The 18820-nt window shown below is 36.4% G+C and overlaps 1 protein-coding gene across 1 annotated transcript; it reads right to left on the reverse strand.

Moving 5' to 3' along the window:
- Positions 1-16112: 16112 nt before the first annotated feature.
- Positions 16113-16938, reverse strand: LOC101901358 (protein Mabiki). Its single transcript, XM_005181554.3, has one exon. The coding sequence runs from the start codon at positions 16920-16922 to the stop codon at positions 16113-16115; it is 810 nt and encodes a 269-aa protein (XP_005181611.2). The 5' UTR covers positions 16923-16938.
- Between the last annotated feature and the right edge of the window lie 1882 nt (positions 16939-18820).

Below are 18820 nucleotides of genomic sequence, written 5' to 3' on the forward strand. Positions count from 1 at the left end.
GAATTAGGTTTTATATTTTATAGTGACGATAATATTGAAAAATGCAAGGTTTAAAAAAGGCAGGCATTAATATGACATTATTAGAAAACTATTATTTTTATAACTTCCACCATACTATATGGAGGGTGACACATCGAAATACTCATGTCAGACACAACAAAGTATATATATTCTTGATCAGCGTAAAATTCTAAGTCGATGTAGCGATGTTCGATGGTTAAAGCGACAATATTTTTCGAAATTGTTTTAAATTTCATATTTGAAGTTCGATATCAGAACTACAGTCTATGACAAAAAAAAATATATTTATGCAGGTCCTCGTCTTCGCTTAGCTCCAATATAACGGTTTTCATTTTAACTGTTTTTTTACGATTTTTTATACCATCCACCATACATAGTATGGAGGGTATATTAAGTTCGTTTGTAACTCATCGAAATAATAATTTTAGACCCAACAAAGTATATATATATTCTTGATCAGCATACAATTCTAAGACGATTTAGCCCATCTATCCGTTTGTTGTAATCACACTAGAGTCAAAACGAACAAAGATAGGAAGGTAAAATTTTGCACCGATCTGTCTTTTGTCTGCAGGCAGGTCAAGTTCGAAGATGAGCTATATCGGTTCACGATATCGTATATCCGCCATATAACTATATCTCCCGATATTCGGTATTTTAATGATTTTAGCCACATTTTTGATAAAATGGTCTGAAATTCTACTCAAGGAGTTCTTCGTGACTACTGTACTCCCCGAAAGAGAATTGTCGATATAGGTCCCCGTGCAGCCCCCAAAAATGCTGCCCCCTCGATATTGGGTATTTTTATGATTTTAGCCACACAAGGAGTTCCATCTGAGTACTTCACCCCTCGAAAGAGAATTGTCTATATAGGGGTACATTTCAGTATAGCACCCATACAACGCTACCGCGAGATATTCGGTATTTCCAAAATTTTCGAGACATTATTCAACGGAATTGCGTCAAATTTCGTATTTAAAGATCGTTATGGGTACCACAACTTATGACGGAAAATTGTCTATGCTGGTACACGTCTTAGTATAGCTCCCATGCAACGGTACCTCTCTTTATTTGCTATTTTGATAATATTAGCGACATTATTCACGCAAAATGTTTGGAGTTTCGTATTTAAAGTTCGAAATCGTTACAACAACCTATGACAAAAAAAAAGGTAAAGAAAGTCTTAAAGCCGGGCGCGGCCGACTTTATGATACCCTACACCACTTTGCTAATTTAGTAGAGCTCCGCATAACAATTAAAAGTTTTTATGGGAGAATTCAATCATACACGCTATGATTATAATTATAATTTAAAGTTCAAAGGACTAAAGATGCCGAAGCATTTGTATCTTTTAAATTCGGACTTGTATTGCCCATTTAGTGCACAATTAATTTGAAATCGGATAAAGATATATATGGGAGCTATATATATAAATCGGAACCGATCTCAATAAAATTTAGCAAATGTATTTCTGAGCTGTATTTGATATATTTCCCTGAATATCGTTGTTACGGAGTGCATATTACGGCTGTGGGTAACAAATATAACAAATCGGATGAACAGTATATATGGGAGCTATAGCTATATCTGAACCGATCTTCACCAAATTTGATACACTAGCTTCTAGACTCAATTCGGTCGTTTGGGCAAATATTAGACGTTTGGTGCACAATCAAAGGTAAATCGGACGAAGTTATATATGGGAGCTATATCCAAATCTGAACCGATCTCGATAAAATTTAGCAAATGTATTTCTGATCTGTATTTGCTATATTTCCCCAAATATTGTTGTTACAGAGTGCATATTACGGCTGCGGAGGACAAAAATAACAAATCGGATGAAAAATATATATGGGAGCTATAGCTATATCTGAACCGATCAAATTTGGCATACTTATTTTCAGGTCCTATCTGATCGTACGTGCAAAATTCCATACTATTCGGACTGATATAATACGTTTGGTGCACAATAAAGGCAAATCGGACGAAGATATATATGTGTCGATTTAGCGATGTCCGTCCATAAGTTGAAATCACTTTAGACTCCGAACGAAATTAATAAGGTTGATAAATTTTTACTCAAATGTATATATATAGGGTTCGTCCTTGGGCCAAACAAATGATTTGTGCAAAATTTCATCTGGATAGGGCAATAAATGCGAACTGTACTTTGTTTACAAAAATACATGGACAGACGGACAGACGGACGGACATGCATAAATCGACTCAGAATGTGATTCTATGCAGATCATCAAAAGGAACTATGGATCTGTCTCGTTTCCTTTTGCCTGTTACAAACAAATGCACAAAGACATAATACCCTGACCACCTTGTGGTGTAGGGTGTAAAAAGTATATATTCTCGATCAGCGTAAAATTCTAAGTCGATTTAGCGATCCGTTCATCTGTCTGTTGTAATCAAGCTATCTTTCGAACGAATTGAGATAGAAAACTTAAATTCTGGTCACATAGGTATTTTACCAGTCCACGTTTTCGGATAGCCCCCATATAACGGTACTTCTACATTTTCGGTATTTTAATGCTTTTAGCGGCATTCTAGACCGGAGTCGTTTTAAATTTCGTATTGGAAGTTGGTAATAGGTACAACAATCTACGACAAATAATTACTTATACAGACCCACGCCATATAACAAATTATTTCAAATTTCTTATTCGAAATTCGGAACCGGTACTACGACCTAAAACAGAAAATTTTCTATGTCTTCCTATAGCTACCATATAAGGATACAGCTCGGTATTCGCTATTTTTATAATTTAAGCGACATTATTTTTCGGAATTGTTTTAAATTTCGTAATTGAAGTTCGAAATCTGTACTACAGCCTATGACAAAAAAAAATTATTTATGTAGGTCCTCGTCTTCGTATATCTCCTATATAACGGTTTTCATTTTAACGGTAATTTTCTATGGTTTTTTTTTAATTTTCAAGCTTCTTCCAGATGGTGGAGGGTTTTTAAAATTCGTCCCGGCCGAACTTAGGCGTTTTTTACTTGTTCTTTTTCAAGAATGTGACATTTTGTGGTGAAGGTATCAAAAGGGGAGAACCTATAATCGTTGTTGTATCCCTGAGTTTAATATAAATACAACGATGTGGGAAGTTTTAACCAGATCGGAAACTCTACGAAAAATTATAAATATATAGGGAAGGTCCAGAAGGAGTACATAAATGTGGCCATTCTTGGTTTTTATGGAATAGTTATATATCCCAAAAAAAAAAAAAAAAAAAAAAAAAAAAAAAAAAAAAAATGGTTTCGAAATGAATTTCTATGTACGTCCCTGATTCCATTTATTTGAAAAGTGACCCCAATGTCAAACGTTAGTCTATTTAGTTGAACATGTACCTAGGAACTTCAAAATACCAATTATTGGGATACATGAGGATCACCCTAAAACCTGGAGCCAAATCGAACACTTATTGTGGAAATGTGTTCTTTATATTTCAAAATATAAAATTGCCACCACTTCGGCTAGGAGATGTATATTTTTAAAGGCGTTACAAAGCCACAATTCCCAGTTGCTTCAAACCATGACAAAAATAAAAAAATGATCGAAATAACGTTTTTATATCCTAGGCCTATTTGGAGCAATTACGTTTCAGGACATTTGTAGTCGATCTAGGGATGTACGTCCGTCTGTCCGATTGGCTGAATAACCGATTTGGTCCAAATTTGGTACATTGTACTATTATTGTCAAACTCAGATCGAGTTCGGAGATGGACAACACTGGTCCACTCCTGCTGGTACCTCCCCCACAAAAGGTCAACATTTTCAAAATAATAATAATAATAATAATTTACCTCATAGAAAATGACAGGATCATTCGATTTTTTTCAAACTTTGCAAATTCCAATATTTGTAAGGTGCGAAAATGGCCAATATTGGCCCACTCCATCATGTACCTCTCCCACAAACTAACGCAAGTTCGGGTGTAAAAATTATAGATATCGGGCTACCCCTTCTGCTACAATACATATATCTCTCATAATAAGCGAAACAAGTCGGCGATTCTTTCCAAATTTGGTATATCTACATATTTTTCTCATTCAAAAATCTGATGTGAATATGGAGTCAAACGGATCACTCCATCTTGTAACTAAAAAATTTAGCAATTTTGTACATCCACATATTTTATCAATATTAGATGAAGTGTAATACTTCGGTCCACTATACCTGTATATATTTTAATTAATATTTTTGGGAGGCAAAACACAGGCAAAGCCATATATTTTTTTTGGAAGTAGTCTTCTTGGGTTCACTGTAGAGCTACAATGTGGATTTTTAACAATAATATTTAAAGACATATTAACATTCTAATAATATTTTTGAACGACATATCAGAGATAAAGTCATGGATATTTACGGACATTTTTGGTGGGCTAATCAGAGCTACCATGGTGAATTCCTAATAAAAAATTATATGAGACTTGAAATTTTAGATTATTTTTTTAATATTTCTGCAAAGTCTCTTCAAAGCTGCAATATTGATATCTTTATTTAAAATTGTTACCTTTTATAGAACCCCAATCGATTTCAAGAGTTTGTATTTTTCGTAAATTTGAAAAAAAAAAATGTAAAACGTTTTATTACCCACTTCCCCACAATTACCAACTAATAACTCAGTTTGCTTTTTCTTTGTCTACCTCCTTTCCACATTTTTTTTAATTTCTTTGTATTTTCATGCTTTGTTGCTGCTGCTATGTTCCGATTTTGTATAAAATGTGGCACAATGGCTGATATGAAACCTTGTTTTTAATATTTCATTGAAAAACTTGGTGCGAAAATTGAGCAGCGCTGCACACCCATTTGAAAAACTTCCGCTGCTGGGGAAATGAAAACACATCGACGTAGTATCAGATTTCAAGTTTAACGCTCAATGGGCAAGCGTTTGCATGAATGAGGAGTTTAGTTTTCGTTAATTAGGTGTTTTGTTAAAATTCGTAATTGCGGGGTTTTTCATTGGCAAGAGATGCAATCAACTAGAAATGAATTTCCGTTCGTTCTTAAAAAAGGCAAGATAGAGAGGAGACTCGGGGAAAAAATATGGCTTTTATGAGAAGACCGGCTTCTGGTCCTCTATGAGAAGACCGACCTTGTTGTCTTCTATGAGAGGACCATCTTCTGGACTTCTATGAGAAAACCGACCTTTGGCTCTTCTATGAGAAGACCGACCTTCCGGTCTTCTATGAGAAGACCGACCTTCCGGTCTTCTATGAGAAGACCATCTTGCCTTCTATGGAGAAGACATTCTTGTCGTCTATTAGAAGACCGACCTTCTGGTTTTCTATGAAGAAGACCTCCTATGCGAAGACCTTCTTTAAGTCTTCCATGAGAAGACCTTCTTCAGGTCTTCCATGAGAAGACATTTTTTAGGTCTTCCAGCAGAAGACCTTCTTCTGGTCTTCTATAGGAAGACCTTTTGGTCTTCCATAGAAAGACCTTCTGGTTTTCTGTTTGAAGACCTCTTGGTCTTCTATAGGAAGACCTTTTAATATTCTATGAGAAGACCGACCTTCTGGTCTTCTATGAGAAGACCGACCTTCTGGTCTTCTATGAGAAGTTCTTCTGGTCTTCTATGAGAAGTTCTGATCTTCTATGAGAAGACCGCCCTTCTGGTCTTTTTTGAGAAGACCGACCTTCTGGTCTTTTATGAGAAGACCGACCTTCTGGTCTTCTATGAGAAGACCTCTAGGTCTCCTATGTGAAGACCTCTAGGTCTTCAATGAGAAGATCTCTAGGTCTTCCATAGGTAGGCTCTTCTAAAGGAAGACCTCCTGGTCTTCTATGCGAAAGACCTTCTGGTCTTCTATGAAGAAGACCTTGTGGTCTTCTATGGAGAAGACCTTCTGGTCTTCTATGAAGAAGACCTTGTGGTCTTCTATGGAGAAGACCTTGTGGTCTTCTATGGAGAAGACCTTCTGGTCTTCTATGGAGAAGACCTTCTGGTCTTCTATGGAGAAGACCTTCTGGTCTCTATGAGAAGACCTTCTGGTCTCTATGAGAAGACCTTCACCTCTTCTCTGAGAAGACCTGCTTCTAGCCTTCTATGGAAAGACCTTCGCCTTTTTTAGAAGAAGACCTTTTGCTCTTCTATGAGAAGACCTTTAGGCAATCTATAGACATTCTGGCCTCCCATGAGAATTCCTTCATCTCTTTTCTTTGGTCTTAGCGGAATCTCCATAGGTATTACATATTATTTATGTAACATTTGGTGTTTACTTATCCCAAGATTACATTGAATCCTGCATAACCTTGGAGAGAGAAAAAGATTATCTATTTATGTTCCGGTTTAAATTAATCCCCCTGCCAACTAATTTCCCGTACAATTGAGAATAGCGGATCATAATTATTATTGCCATAAATATTGTCAGCGGCTTATTGTTCGGTGGTCTCCTTAGTTTTATGGAAATCCTTTGTTTTTCCATTTCACAAGCAAGTCATTTAGAATATCTTTCCTTTATCCTGCATGTCTTTGTGTCGTTGTCTTTGGAAATTCCTGTTAATCTCATTTGGAATTGGTTTAGTTTACAAATATCCAGTTTTGTTTGTTTTGGTTTTAAGGGAAAACATTGGAAACCGTTTGCCGCAACGGGACAACCTGCATTTCCTTGTCCATGGACATGGATGGACTTAACACCAGTCCGAGGCCAGCAATTGATGAGTATCTGTTTTTTCTTCAATTGTCTAATTCTATATTTAAATCCCCCAAGGGGAAAACAGGCAAAGATAAGCCGTTAGTTGTTGTTGCTTTTGTTGTGTGTGAGAGTACAACAAAGTAGACAAACAACATGTGGTTGTGTGCGATCGTTTCGATGCATCAGCATTCGCGCAGGCGCATGGCTTATCACCTACATTTTTGGGTCTTTACATGATTTCATGCACAGCAGGTCGCAAATTTCCTTCAATTTTCAAAAGCCGACTGATTTGATCTGGACTGAGAAGTAAACATGTGAAGTAAACAGACACACACACACTCACACAGATACTGATGACATTGAAGTCATTGTTGTTTTTTCTGAAAGTAAACATGTCATGTTTATTTAGGTCCCGTCCCTTCTTAGTCCATTTGAGAGGGGGATAAGGAAAATAAAAACTGTTTCTATTTTTACATCTGTCCTTTGTTTACTCAAAAATGCTGAGCGAAATTGTATCATGCTGCGTCAACAATGTGTGGCATTCTCTGCTTATCTGGAAGTGTATCTTCTTCGAGTTCTCCGAGTTCTTCTTCTTCAAAAGCAATTGTCCAATTACTTAGAAGAGTGCGAGTGTAAACAACGGAAGGCAATGCAAACACGGCACTGAGATATGGGCAAGTTCGATTATTCAAAAAAAAAAAAACCCTGATCATGTTTACACAGCCAGCACTCCGAGGAGGAAACCATGGCTAAAGATTTAATTAGAATCTCTCCGGCAAAGAAAATAATTCGAGAGACAATGTTTGTGTGAACGGAAGGCCAGGCAATTGTTTTCTCGGCTAGCCCTTTTCATGGCATTGTTTATCAAAGCAGCAGAGAGAAAAAAATGAAAAAGAAAAACAAGGCATTTTTTAGGACCGAGAGATATACAATAACGCCCATAGCCCCTGGGCGTATTCATATTTGTTGTCATTTAACAATACTTTCTGCAGCTACCGGGAATTATGATTTAATAAGAAAATGTCCCAGAGGCGGGTTTTGTTTAATTAACTAATGATGAGGAGGATCTTTTTTTCAATAAAGGGGAACAATGAAATGAAGGTGAAGTGAACAATTGGAAGACTTCAATAAACTCGCATCCACACATAGAAAATTTGTTATATGTCCGAAATACATAGAAGACCCTCTATCTTCTGCAATAATTTGGTAGGTCCATGTGCCTCTTTTAGCAATAAAACAGGTTAGTTACATGTAATTTGTTTTTTTTTTTTAAATTCGAAAAATTAAAATTTTAGTTCCTTAGAATTCAATTTTAATTCTAGAAATCCGAATGCGAAAAAATCCGCTAAAAATGTGGCTAAACACCACTTTGTACCAAATGTGGGGAGGAACCATTTTATGGGGTCTATAAAACAATTTGGATTTATATGGACATTTCTTCGTAAGGGATTTCTCTCCACTGGGCACCCAAAATGACCATTTACTTTTTCTTCCATTGAAATTCTAAAAATCTCCACCACCAACCTTCAAAAAAAAAAAATTAAGAGGACGCTATTGTTATATGGCCGTTATACAGGGAGAGATAAAAAAACTGCAACAAAGTCAAATGCCATAATTTTTACAGTTCTTTTTTAAATTTTATTGAATGAAAGAAAAAAATGTCGGAAATAGCATCAAATTTTAGAATAAGTTTAGATTTGTTCGAATTGGTCACCTTTGGCACGAAATATGGCCTTCAAACGGCCAATGAAACCGTCACAGGCTGTTCAAATATTGCTCTGCGGTATTTTGGCCCATTCCCAGCGAAGCGCTAGCTTGAGGTGATCGACACTTTGGTATTTTTTAGTGCCAACCTTGCTTTCCAAAATACTTCAGACACAATAGTCCAACAGATTGGTATCCGGAGCATTTGGTGGCCATTGTGCACTGGAAATGAAGCGAGGAACCTCATTTTATAACCATTCTTGGGTGGCGCGTGCTGAGTGCGATAATGCTGAGTCCTGTCGGAATTACCTTGGTCTGCGGCCAAAATGTTTGCGTGCGCCCAAGGCTTTAATACACCCTCCAGAATATTTTTGCTGTAACATTCGGCATTGTTACATTTTCAGCTGACCTCTTTGGCAGGTAAACACGATCATTTTGTTTGTTTACAAACTACTGGACAGCGAATGTTTTCTCATCGGAGACGGAGAAAACCAAATTCGGCATTTCACCACTTTCGGCGAAGCTAAACAACTCTTTAGATCTTTTTAAGTCTATTTTCTATCTTTTGCGGTGTAAGTTCTTGTACTTTTTGGAATGTCAATGTCTTTACCCCGAGTTCATTTTTTAATATTTGCTGAATGGAATATTGCGATATGACCAGCTCACAAGCCATTTTTCGGCCACTGCGACGTGGGTTTCGATCAAGTCGTTCCTTCACTTTTCGAACCATTTCTGCTGATGTTACTGTCTTCTCCCGTCCACTTCCTTGAAGTCGGGCTACGCTACCGGTACTATCACGGTAACCAGTGATGGTACGAGACACCAAAGATTTATTCACATTTAAATGTTGGAGGGCTCTAACGATAGCCACTTGTGGTTTTCCAGCCAAATATAAAGAAATCACACTATCACGCTTGAATTCCATCACGAATAACTTTTTTTCTGGAAAATTCTTACCAAAATGCTTTTGTACGCTTGTAAACAATATAATGAGCTGTCACTGGAATAATTTTAACAGCTGTCGGACGAGTGGCTTAGAAATGACAGCTGTCTGAAGTTGGTTGTAGTTTTTTCCATCGAAATAACGGTTTAGACCCTAGGTCTCTTTGGGCCAAATCCGTTTCACGACATTTGGAGTCGATCTAGCCGTTTGGCTGGCTGATGCGCATGATAACTCTCGAAACTCCCTTCGATCCGAGTTGGTCCATACTTGGTACATCGTTATATTATTATCAAATTTAGATCGAGTTTGGAGATGGGCCTCCCGCACAAAAGATCGAAATTTTCAAAAAAAAAAAAATAATAATAAATAAATGAATAAATAAATAAATAAAAATAAAAAAATGTTGCACATAAAGAGAAAAGATACTTCGAGTTCGTCCTCATATTTGCTTCAATGCTAGGTCAGGTGCAAAAAATGGACAACATTGGTCCACTCCATCAAGTACCTACCTCACAAAGGAATCAAAATTTTGAATAATTTTAACTTTTATAAAATGTGATGTAAGAGTCCGATTGTCTTCAAATTACACACATCGCAATATTTTTATTGACCGAAGATCGGGTGTGAAGATGGAGTATATCGGTTCACTCCTTCTGGCACCTCCCCCACAAAGGGTCAACAATTTGAACATCCATGAAGCTCATAAAGCGCGAAATTAACAACCGATTTCATTCAGACTTGGCACATCTCAATATTTCCATCAACACAAGATCTGTTATAAAGATGGTAGAGATTGGACCATTCCTTCTGGTACACCCCGCCCCCCACAAAGGGTCCATATTTTGAATAACCAAAATGATTATAAAATCCGAAATAATCATCTGATTCTCTTCATATTTCACACATCCCATTCTATCTACTAATACAAAATCTGCTGCGAGGGTGGGATATATCGATCATCTCCTTCTGGCACCTCCACAAAGGGTCAAAATTTTAAATATCAACGAATATATAAAAATGTTGAAGATCGGACCATTTCTTCTGAGACCTCGCCCACATAGGGTTTAAGATTTTGAAAATCCAAACGTTCAAAGAAAATCGAAGAATGTTCGATTTTCTTATAATTTTTCGTATACCAATATTTTTATCTGCATTACATGAAGTATGCAAATGGAATACTTCGGTCGACATTACACCCCACATGTTAACATTTTCTAAAAATAATCCCAGGACATATGTAAAGTATAGGAGATAGTCGATATAGTCCAAACCTGATATGTCGCAATATTTATATTATAGTTATTTAGGTCCGATATGAAATGGACAATTTTGGCCCATTCCTTCAGAAGCCACCATAGAGGGTCAACAATTTGAAAAATCATAACATAAGTCAAAATATATAGTTAATTAATCGCTGAGGGTATACGTCTGTCGGCAGAACCGCTTGAGACTTTTAAACTTTTTTTCTTTGAAAATGTTAACATTTTGTGAGGGAGATACCAAAAGGAGTGAACCGATGTTGCCCATCTCCGAAATCAATCTAAATTTGATAATAATATTACGATGTACCAAGTTTGGATCAAATCGAATATTCCCTTCGTGATTTATCTTGCGCACCTGCTAGCCAGACAGACGGAAGGACATCGCCAGATCGACTCCAAATGTTCTGAAGCGGATTTGGGTCCGATGAGGCGCATTTTGGCCGTATCAAATGGTCTATACCCTCGGTAGTCATATGAATGATTATCAAAATGCGTGTTCTGTTAAGAAATTTCATTGCGCACTTCTTCCAATTTATGGACAATTTTACCGACCATCTGAAGAACCCATTCGCTTTTTGTGACTAAATTTCGTTCCAATTTTGATTTTTGGCCACTGAACCATCAACACACTTACGTAGGGTGCGAACTAAGGACAATATTGCAGCTGTATCGACTATTAAGACCATCAAATATTGACTCGCGCCATTCGCAGAAACGTGGAAAATTTGTCGGAAGGTTTAGGACTTTTCAAAATACAACTGGTGCAAGAATTGAAGCCGAATGATGTACCATAACAAATATTTTTTGTGCGCTGAAAATTCACTTTTTTTCATTGAAAAATTGTGTTTAGCTAAAGAGGTCATTTTGGTTTGAATGGATGTGTAAATAAGTAGACTTGCCAATTTTGAAGGAAAAATCAGCCAGAAGCATTGCAAAATTTACCAATGCCGCTTCATCGTTCGTGATGGTGAGATGATATTCAAATGCAAGGGCATGACATATAGTTTCAACGATACCATATGCCACACAGCACACATATCAATGGACTTATTGAGGACATTCGGATATTTTACTTTATGTTAGGGACCGGTCAATTGGCCTCCAAGATCGTGCGAACAATTATTCATGAGATACTAGCCGAAATGATGGATGGACCATTAAAGGTGCAGTCACGGTCAACATTTCCATGAAATAATCTTCAAGCATTAAATTACATGAACCGTACTATGAATACAAACAAATATTTCAATCATTAATCTGAATTATATGGGTTTTTTTGAAAATCTTGCCTATAGCGCTTAAAAATCACCCTTTATATGTCTTTCAATGCAATTTCAGTCTTAAAATGCTCACCCCAAGTAGAGTAGAATCTTAGATAATATGTATTTTTTTCTAAAAAAAAAAATATCGCATTTCTCTAATATTATATTATATGACTATTAATTCTATTTAAACTCTTCGCAACTTTCAGTCAATAAAGTTGATACTCTGCATCATTAGAAACTTGTTTCATTGTCTAGCTTATGAAATTCCGCGACATCATAAAATCGAAATGCCTATAAACAAATAAATGTTGTAAATTACTATCCGTTATAAAATATTCTCTTCGATTGGCGTTAGATAATTTTCCTTAGTTTTATTGAAATTATCCAGCTACTTAACCATTAAAACTAAGCAGAATCAATAGCAATGTAATGTAATCGATTAGAATACAACAAAAAATACAAATACACGATGTAATTAATTACACCGTCATGATTGTTTGTCGAATTGAATGACATTACGTTATCACGATTTTTTATGTAGTGGTGAAATTTAAAGTGAAATTTGCACTTTAGGTCAAGGGGATAAAATTGAGTAACCCTTTGAAAAAATATAAAAAATAAAAAAAAAAAAATTAAAAAAAAAAAAAAATAAATAAAAAATTGGGCAGAAAATTCATGACTAAAATACTCAGAGTTTTTAAGTTAATGATTCGATTTTTTTAGGTAGAATAATATTTAATCAGAATTGTTATACCATACAACATAATGTGTTGGGGGTATTATAAGTTTGATTGGCTAAAAAATTATGTAACACTTCGAAATATTGGTTTCCCATATAGGACATAATTTCGAAAGCGAAATCTTCCAAAATGGATTTGGACATAAAACGGCTTCTCTAGTGTTGTAGGGTATCACATGGTCGGCCCGCACGACTATAGCCTTTGCTTACTTGTTTCTATAAACCCTTAATTTTTAAAGGTTCATTCGTTTTGGCAGAGATTTAACGAGAATTTACCAGCAGAAACAAATGTACGTATAGTATATCCAAATAATATCACAGTCGTTGCTAAAAAGAGGACCGCTCCAAAATCCAAGTCATAATTTTTATTTGAATTACACTATTTCGATGCAGCATGACTATGTCTGGCACGTTTACAACTGCAAATCATTCGCCGGCCATTCTTAAAAGAAACATGAAATAAATCGTATATATCAGATCGAAGTTTAACAAAAATGTCAATTCACTGCTGGTAATGATGAGTTCGGCTTAAATACAGAATTTCTAAATATAAAAATAATTCACGTTTTAATTTCTTTAATCTTCACACATTTATCAGCCAGTTTGGTATAAAAATAAGCAAACTCATATGAATTCTGCTTCCGAAGTTGACAATGATTCATTCGAAGTATAAATATAAGACATTTAAGATGTCTTCTGTGGATCAAAAGGTCTATCCGACAAATCTATGTGTGTGGAAACCTCTTTAAAGCTATCTTCTTCTTCTATATCTAAAAAAGAGGAAAATGTTTGTATGTTTGTTTGTTTGTAATTTATGGACTCAACAACCGCTGCGCAGATTTTCCAATTCCACTTGGAACTGGAGATATAGTATCAGAATCGAAGGTACCTCCCAAAAATTTAGATTTTGTGTGCACATATCTATTAATCTATTACAGATACTGTCTTAAAATTTTGAAACAAAAATAAATTTGCGAAAATATATTGAAATCGGTACAGATTTGGATATAAATTTCGGCCGATTTCATGTATTTGATGCCTTAAACACGCTGTGTACGCCATATTTCAATGAAATTTGGAATGTGTGATGGAATTTGTCTAAAAAATTTGTTTGCCAAAATTATATTGAAATCGGTACAGAATTAGATATAGCTCCCATATATACTTTCGGCCGATTTTACATGATTGATGTACCAAATACGATACCTATCTCCGATTCCAATGAAAATCGGCAAAAAATCGGGCCAAATTTGGAACAAAAATAGATTTGCCAAATTATATTGAAATCGGTTCAGATTTGGACATTTAAAATGTGTGACGGGATTTAATCAGAAAATATAAGCTCCCATATATATTCTCAGCCGAATTCTAATTCCACTACTTTCAATGAAATATGGAAGGTGTGACCGAATTTGGTGTAAATGTAAATTTTGTCAAATTATATTGAAATCGGTTCAGATTGGGATATGATGATCCGTCTAGATTGAATTACGGTATTGGGCTAACTGTAAGAAAATATGGGGAAATAGGATGCTACTTCGAATTCTCTAATTGTAAAAGAAATGCCACTCAACTTCAAAAGATTTCAGTTTCCTGCACGTTTGGCATTTGCTATGAAATTATACATATACAGGGTGAGATGAAAAAATTGCAACCAACTTTAGGCTGCTGTCATTTCTAAGCCACTCGTCCGACAGCTGTTAAAATAATTCCAGTGACAGGTCATTATATTGTTTACAAGCGTACAAAAGCATTTTAGTGAGAATTTTCCAGAAAAAAAACTTATTCGTGATGGAATTCAAGCGTCATAATGTGATTTTTTTATATTTGGCTAGAAACCTGAAGTGGCTATCGTTAGAGCCCTCCAGCATTTAAATGTGAATAAATCTTTTGTGTCTCGTAACATCGCTTGATACCGTGATACTGATAGCGTAGCCCGACGTCAAGGAAGTGAACGGAAGAAAACAGCAACATCAGCAGAAATGGTTCGAAAAGTAAAGAAGCGACTTGATCGAAACCCGTGGTGCAGTGGCCGAAAAATGGCTTGTGAGCTGAATATATCAAATATTGAAAAATGAGCTCGGGGTAAAGCCATTGAATTTCCAAAAAAGCAAGAACTTACACCGCAACAGAAAGAAAATCGACTCAACAGAGCTAAATAGTTGCTTCGCTTGGCCGAAAGTGGTGAACTGCCGAATTTGGTTTTCTACGATGAGAAAACATTCGTTGTCCAGCAGTTTGTAAATAAACGAAATGATCGTATTTACTTGCCTACTTCCGACATTTCTTGCTCTCATTCAATAAAATTTAAAAAAAAATAAAGCAAAAAATATGGTGTTTGACTTTGTTGCAGTTTTTTATCTCGCCCTGTATATAGACATTTCTTTGTAAGGATTTTTTCTTCTTTTGAAGTACATGACTAAAACCCCAAAAATACCTTAAATAGGGCGTTATCGTTATGTGGGAACTATAAAAAAGTGTACCTTTATGTTCCATTTTCAATTGCAAAAATTCTCAATTTTATCACCCTCTTTCAAAATCAACATTGATTTCTATGCTGATCCAGAATATATATTATGAGGTCATTAATACATTAAAATAGTAGTTGCAAATGAAGTGACAAATCTAATATGCCCTACATAGTATGTTTCATGCGTTTGACAGTTTCATTGGTCGTTTGAAGGCAATAATACGTGCCAAAGATGACCAATTCGAACAAATCTAAACTTATTCTAAGATTTGATGCTATTTCCGACATTTTTGCATTCATTCTATAAAATTAAAAAAAAAAAAAATTAAAAAATATGGCATTTGACTTTGTTCCCGTTTTTTATCTCACCCTGTACTCCATCGGTAGCTCTTCTATAGGGGGTCAAAATTTTTGAAAAATAATAAAACATGTCAAAATATATTTGAATAAACGGGTAAAGGCTGGGGGTGTCAATCTATCGACAGAAACGACTGATACTCTTTAACTTGCTAGCTGTTAATTTAACACCTATCCACTCCAAGTCAAAATCTCTCTTTATACTTCATTTTTGGGGGATAAGCTTAAAGGAGGAATAATTCTAGATCGAATTTCATTGTGAGTCTCCGAGCAAAAGAAATTTGTATACTTTATATGTACCATGAAAAACTATTATCAATACTGGCTAATAAGAAAACAGAAATGGACTATTTGCTGACACGTTGAGGGCTAAAATTGTTGATAAATCCACTGACCTTATTTAATTATTTTTTTTGTTGTAAAGTGTTTTTGGCTCGAGATTTGGCAGGAAATAAAAAGTCTATATATTATTCCATAAATAGTTGTCTTTTGCAGTGTCTTTTTATCAAGAAAAAAATATTTTTCCAATTTTAATATTAAATATTTATTTATTTAAGTTTATATTTATTATCACAATTTTTAATTAAAAAAAACCTGATATATACAAAAATCACACAGTGATTGAAATTTCAATATTTTTCTCTAAATTTAAAAACCATTAAAAATAAATCTTAAATTTAATTGCTTTTTAACAACTACCCTACTCCCGATCTCCCATTAGATAGGCTATCGTGAATGGTTTCTTCTCCGATGTCATGGTTGAGTTTTGTTCCTGCTTAATGCCGAAAACTTTTACATCTCGCTCTTCTTCCTCTGCACCTGATGTCACAGCATTTGAAAGCTTCATCAGTTCATGCAAATAGGCCGTGGATCTCATTGCCCTTTCAATAATTTCAAAGGTTTGCTGGGAGAACTCCTTGTACTGCTCCTCAATGGCAATGTGTTCGAGTTTCTTGACACGACGACTCATGCGACAGGCTATGGTGTTCTTATCACGCCTCTCTTGATCCTTGGGGGTGCGTTCTTTTTTGGGGAATTTCCTTACCATATTCCCGTGGTATTTACAAATGCTGGCCAGGGTTTCGGTGCTGATTTTCGGCAAAATTGCTGTGGTGGGTGCCAGGACTGGTGCGGTAGATGACTGCATCATCATGGGTGTTGAGGTATTACGTCCCATGATTGGTGAGTAGGTACTGTAGGATGAATTCGAGCCAAATGATCCGGTACGTGATCTTTTGTATGGTGGCTCCTCCGATATGCCTTCAGGATTCAAGCGATGTTCATTAAGGTAAGATGATGTGGTTGTGTTGCTGCTCGGAGTATTGAAGCTGTAGCTGGTTTGTTGCATGTCTTGCTCCTCATCCAAACTCTCAATATCGATTTGCAAACGATCCTCATCCTCGCTCAAGATACTGCTGTTCCCACTGCTGATGGAATCTTCTCTCGGCCGTTTGCCTTGATCGAATTTCTTGTGGCGATATTCAAATGAGTCAGAGTTATTGAAAGACATTTTTGTTGTTGTATTTTTTAATAACTTCAATATTTTTGCAAGTAATGTTGCTGATCTGCTGTCTGTTGAAAGACTATGTTCTTTTGCAGTTGCAACGCTCTCATATATACCCCGAACTCTGAGGTACCACTTTTGCCACCGATATTGTCTTCTTATCAGGCAAACATCGTTTTGGCAAAATTTTCTATCCAAATCTGTTTGTTTACAATGTTGTTTGTTTGCCTTGCAACAAACAAGTATCTGGTTCCCTAGGCCGGTATGCACACTTGAGCGCAGAGCGTAGGTATGGGAAGTGCATATAGAGCGAATCCGCTGAGTAGGTAGTTGGTTCGCGCAGTGATAACCCATCCACACAAGAAAGCATGCACAAGCATGATTGATGATTGTGCCTTGCCATGAGAAGATCAGAAGAAGAAGACATTCTGTTCTTCTATAGGAGGACCTTCTGTTCTTCTATAGGAAGACCTTCTGATCTTCTATATGAAGACCTTCTGGTCTTCTATGAGAAGCTCTTCTTCTGGTCTTCGAAGAGAAGCCCTTCTTCTGGTCTTCTATGAAAAGACCATTATCTAGTCTTCTATGAGAAGACATTCATATGGCCTTCTATGAGAAGACCTTCATATGGCCTTCTATAAGAAGTCCTTCTGGTCTTCTATTAGAAGACCTTTTGGTCTTCTATAAGAAAACCTTCTGGTCTTCTATAAGAAGTCCTTCTGGTCTTCTATAAGAAGACCTTCTTATGGCCTTCTATAAGAAGTCCTTCTGCTCTTCTATAAGAAGACCTTCTGGTATTCTATAAGAAGACCTTCTGGTATTCTATAAGAAGACCTTCTGGTCTTATATAAGAAGACCTTCTGGTCTTCCATAAGAAGACCTTCTGGTCTTCCATAAGAAGACCTTCTGGTCTTCTATAAGAAGACCTACTGGTCTTCTATAGGAAGACCTTCTGGTCTTCTATAGGAAGACCTTCAGCTTTTCTATGAGAAGACCTTCAGCTCTTCTATGAGAAGACCTTCAGCTCTTCTATGAGAAGACATTACGCTCTTCTATGAAAAGACCTTCAGCTCTTCTATGAGAAGACCTTCAGCTCTTCTATGAGAAGACCTTCAGCTCTTCTATGAGAAGACCTTCAGCTCTTCTATGAGAAGACCTTCAGCTCTTCTATGAGAAGACCTTCAGCTCTTCTATGAGAAGACCTTCAGCTCTTCTATGAGAAGACCTTCAGCTCTTCTATGAGAAGACCTTCAGCTCTTCTATGAGAAGACCTTCAGCTCTTCTATGAGAAGACCTTCTTCAGGTCTTCTATGAGAAGACCTTCAGCTCTTCTATGAGAAGACCTTCTTCAGGTCTTCTATGAGAAGACCTTCTGGTCTTCTATGAGAAGACCTTCTGGTCTTCTATGAGAAGACCTTCTGGTCTTCTATGAGAAGACCTTCTGCTTTTCTATGAGAAGACCTTCTGCTCTTCTATGAGAAGACCTTCTGGTCTTCTATGAGAAGACCTTCTGGTCTTCTATAAGAAGACCTTCTGGCCTTCTATGCGAAGACCTTCTGGCTTTCTATGCGAAGACCTTCTGGCCTTCTATGAGAAGACCTTCTGGTATTCTATGAGAAGACCTTCTGATCTGCTATGAGAAGACCTTCTGGTCTTCTAGAAGAAGAGTTTTAGCTATTTAAGATAAAGACGTTCAAACATTTTTTATACCCTAAGCCCCTCTAGCCATATAGGCAAATATATCTTCTGATACGGCCAAAACGTGCCTCATCAAAATAACGGTTTTAGACTCTAGGTTTCTTTGGATCAAAACCTTTTCAGGACATTTGGAGTCGATCTAGAAAGCTCCGTCGGTCTGTCTGTCTGGCTGGTACGCACGATAACTCTCGAAGGGAGTATCCGAT

The sequence above is a fragment of the Musca domestica genome, unplaced genomic scaffold, assembly GCF_030504385.1.
Source record: "Musca domestica strain aabys unplaced genomic scaffold, Musca_domestica.polishedcontigs.V.1.1 32, whole genome shotgun sequence".
In the NCBI taxonomy this organism is placed as follows: Eukaryota; Metazoa; Arthropoda; class Insecta; order Diptera; family Muscidae; genus Musca; species Musca domestica.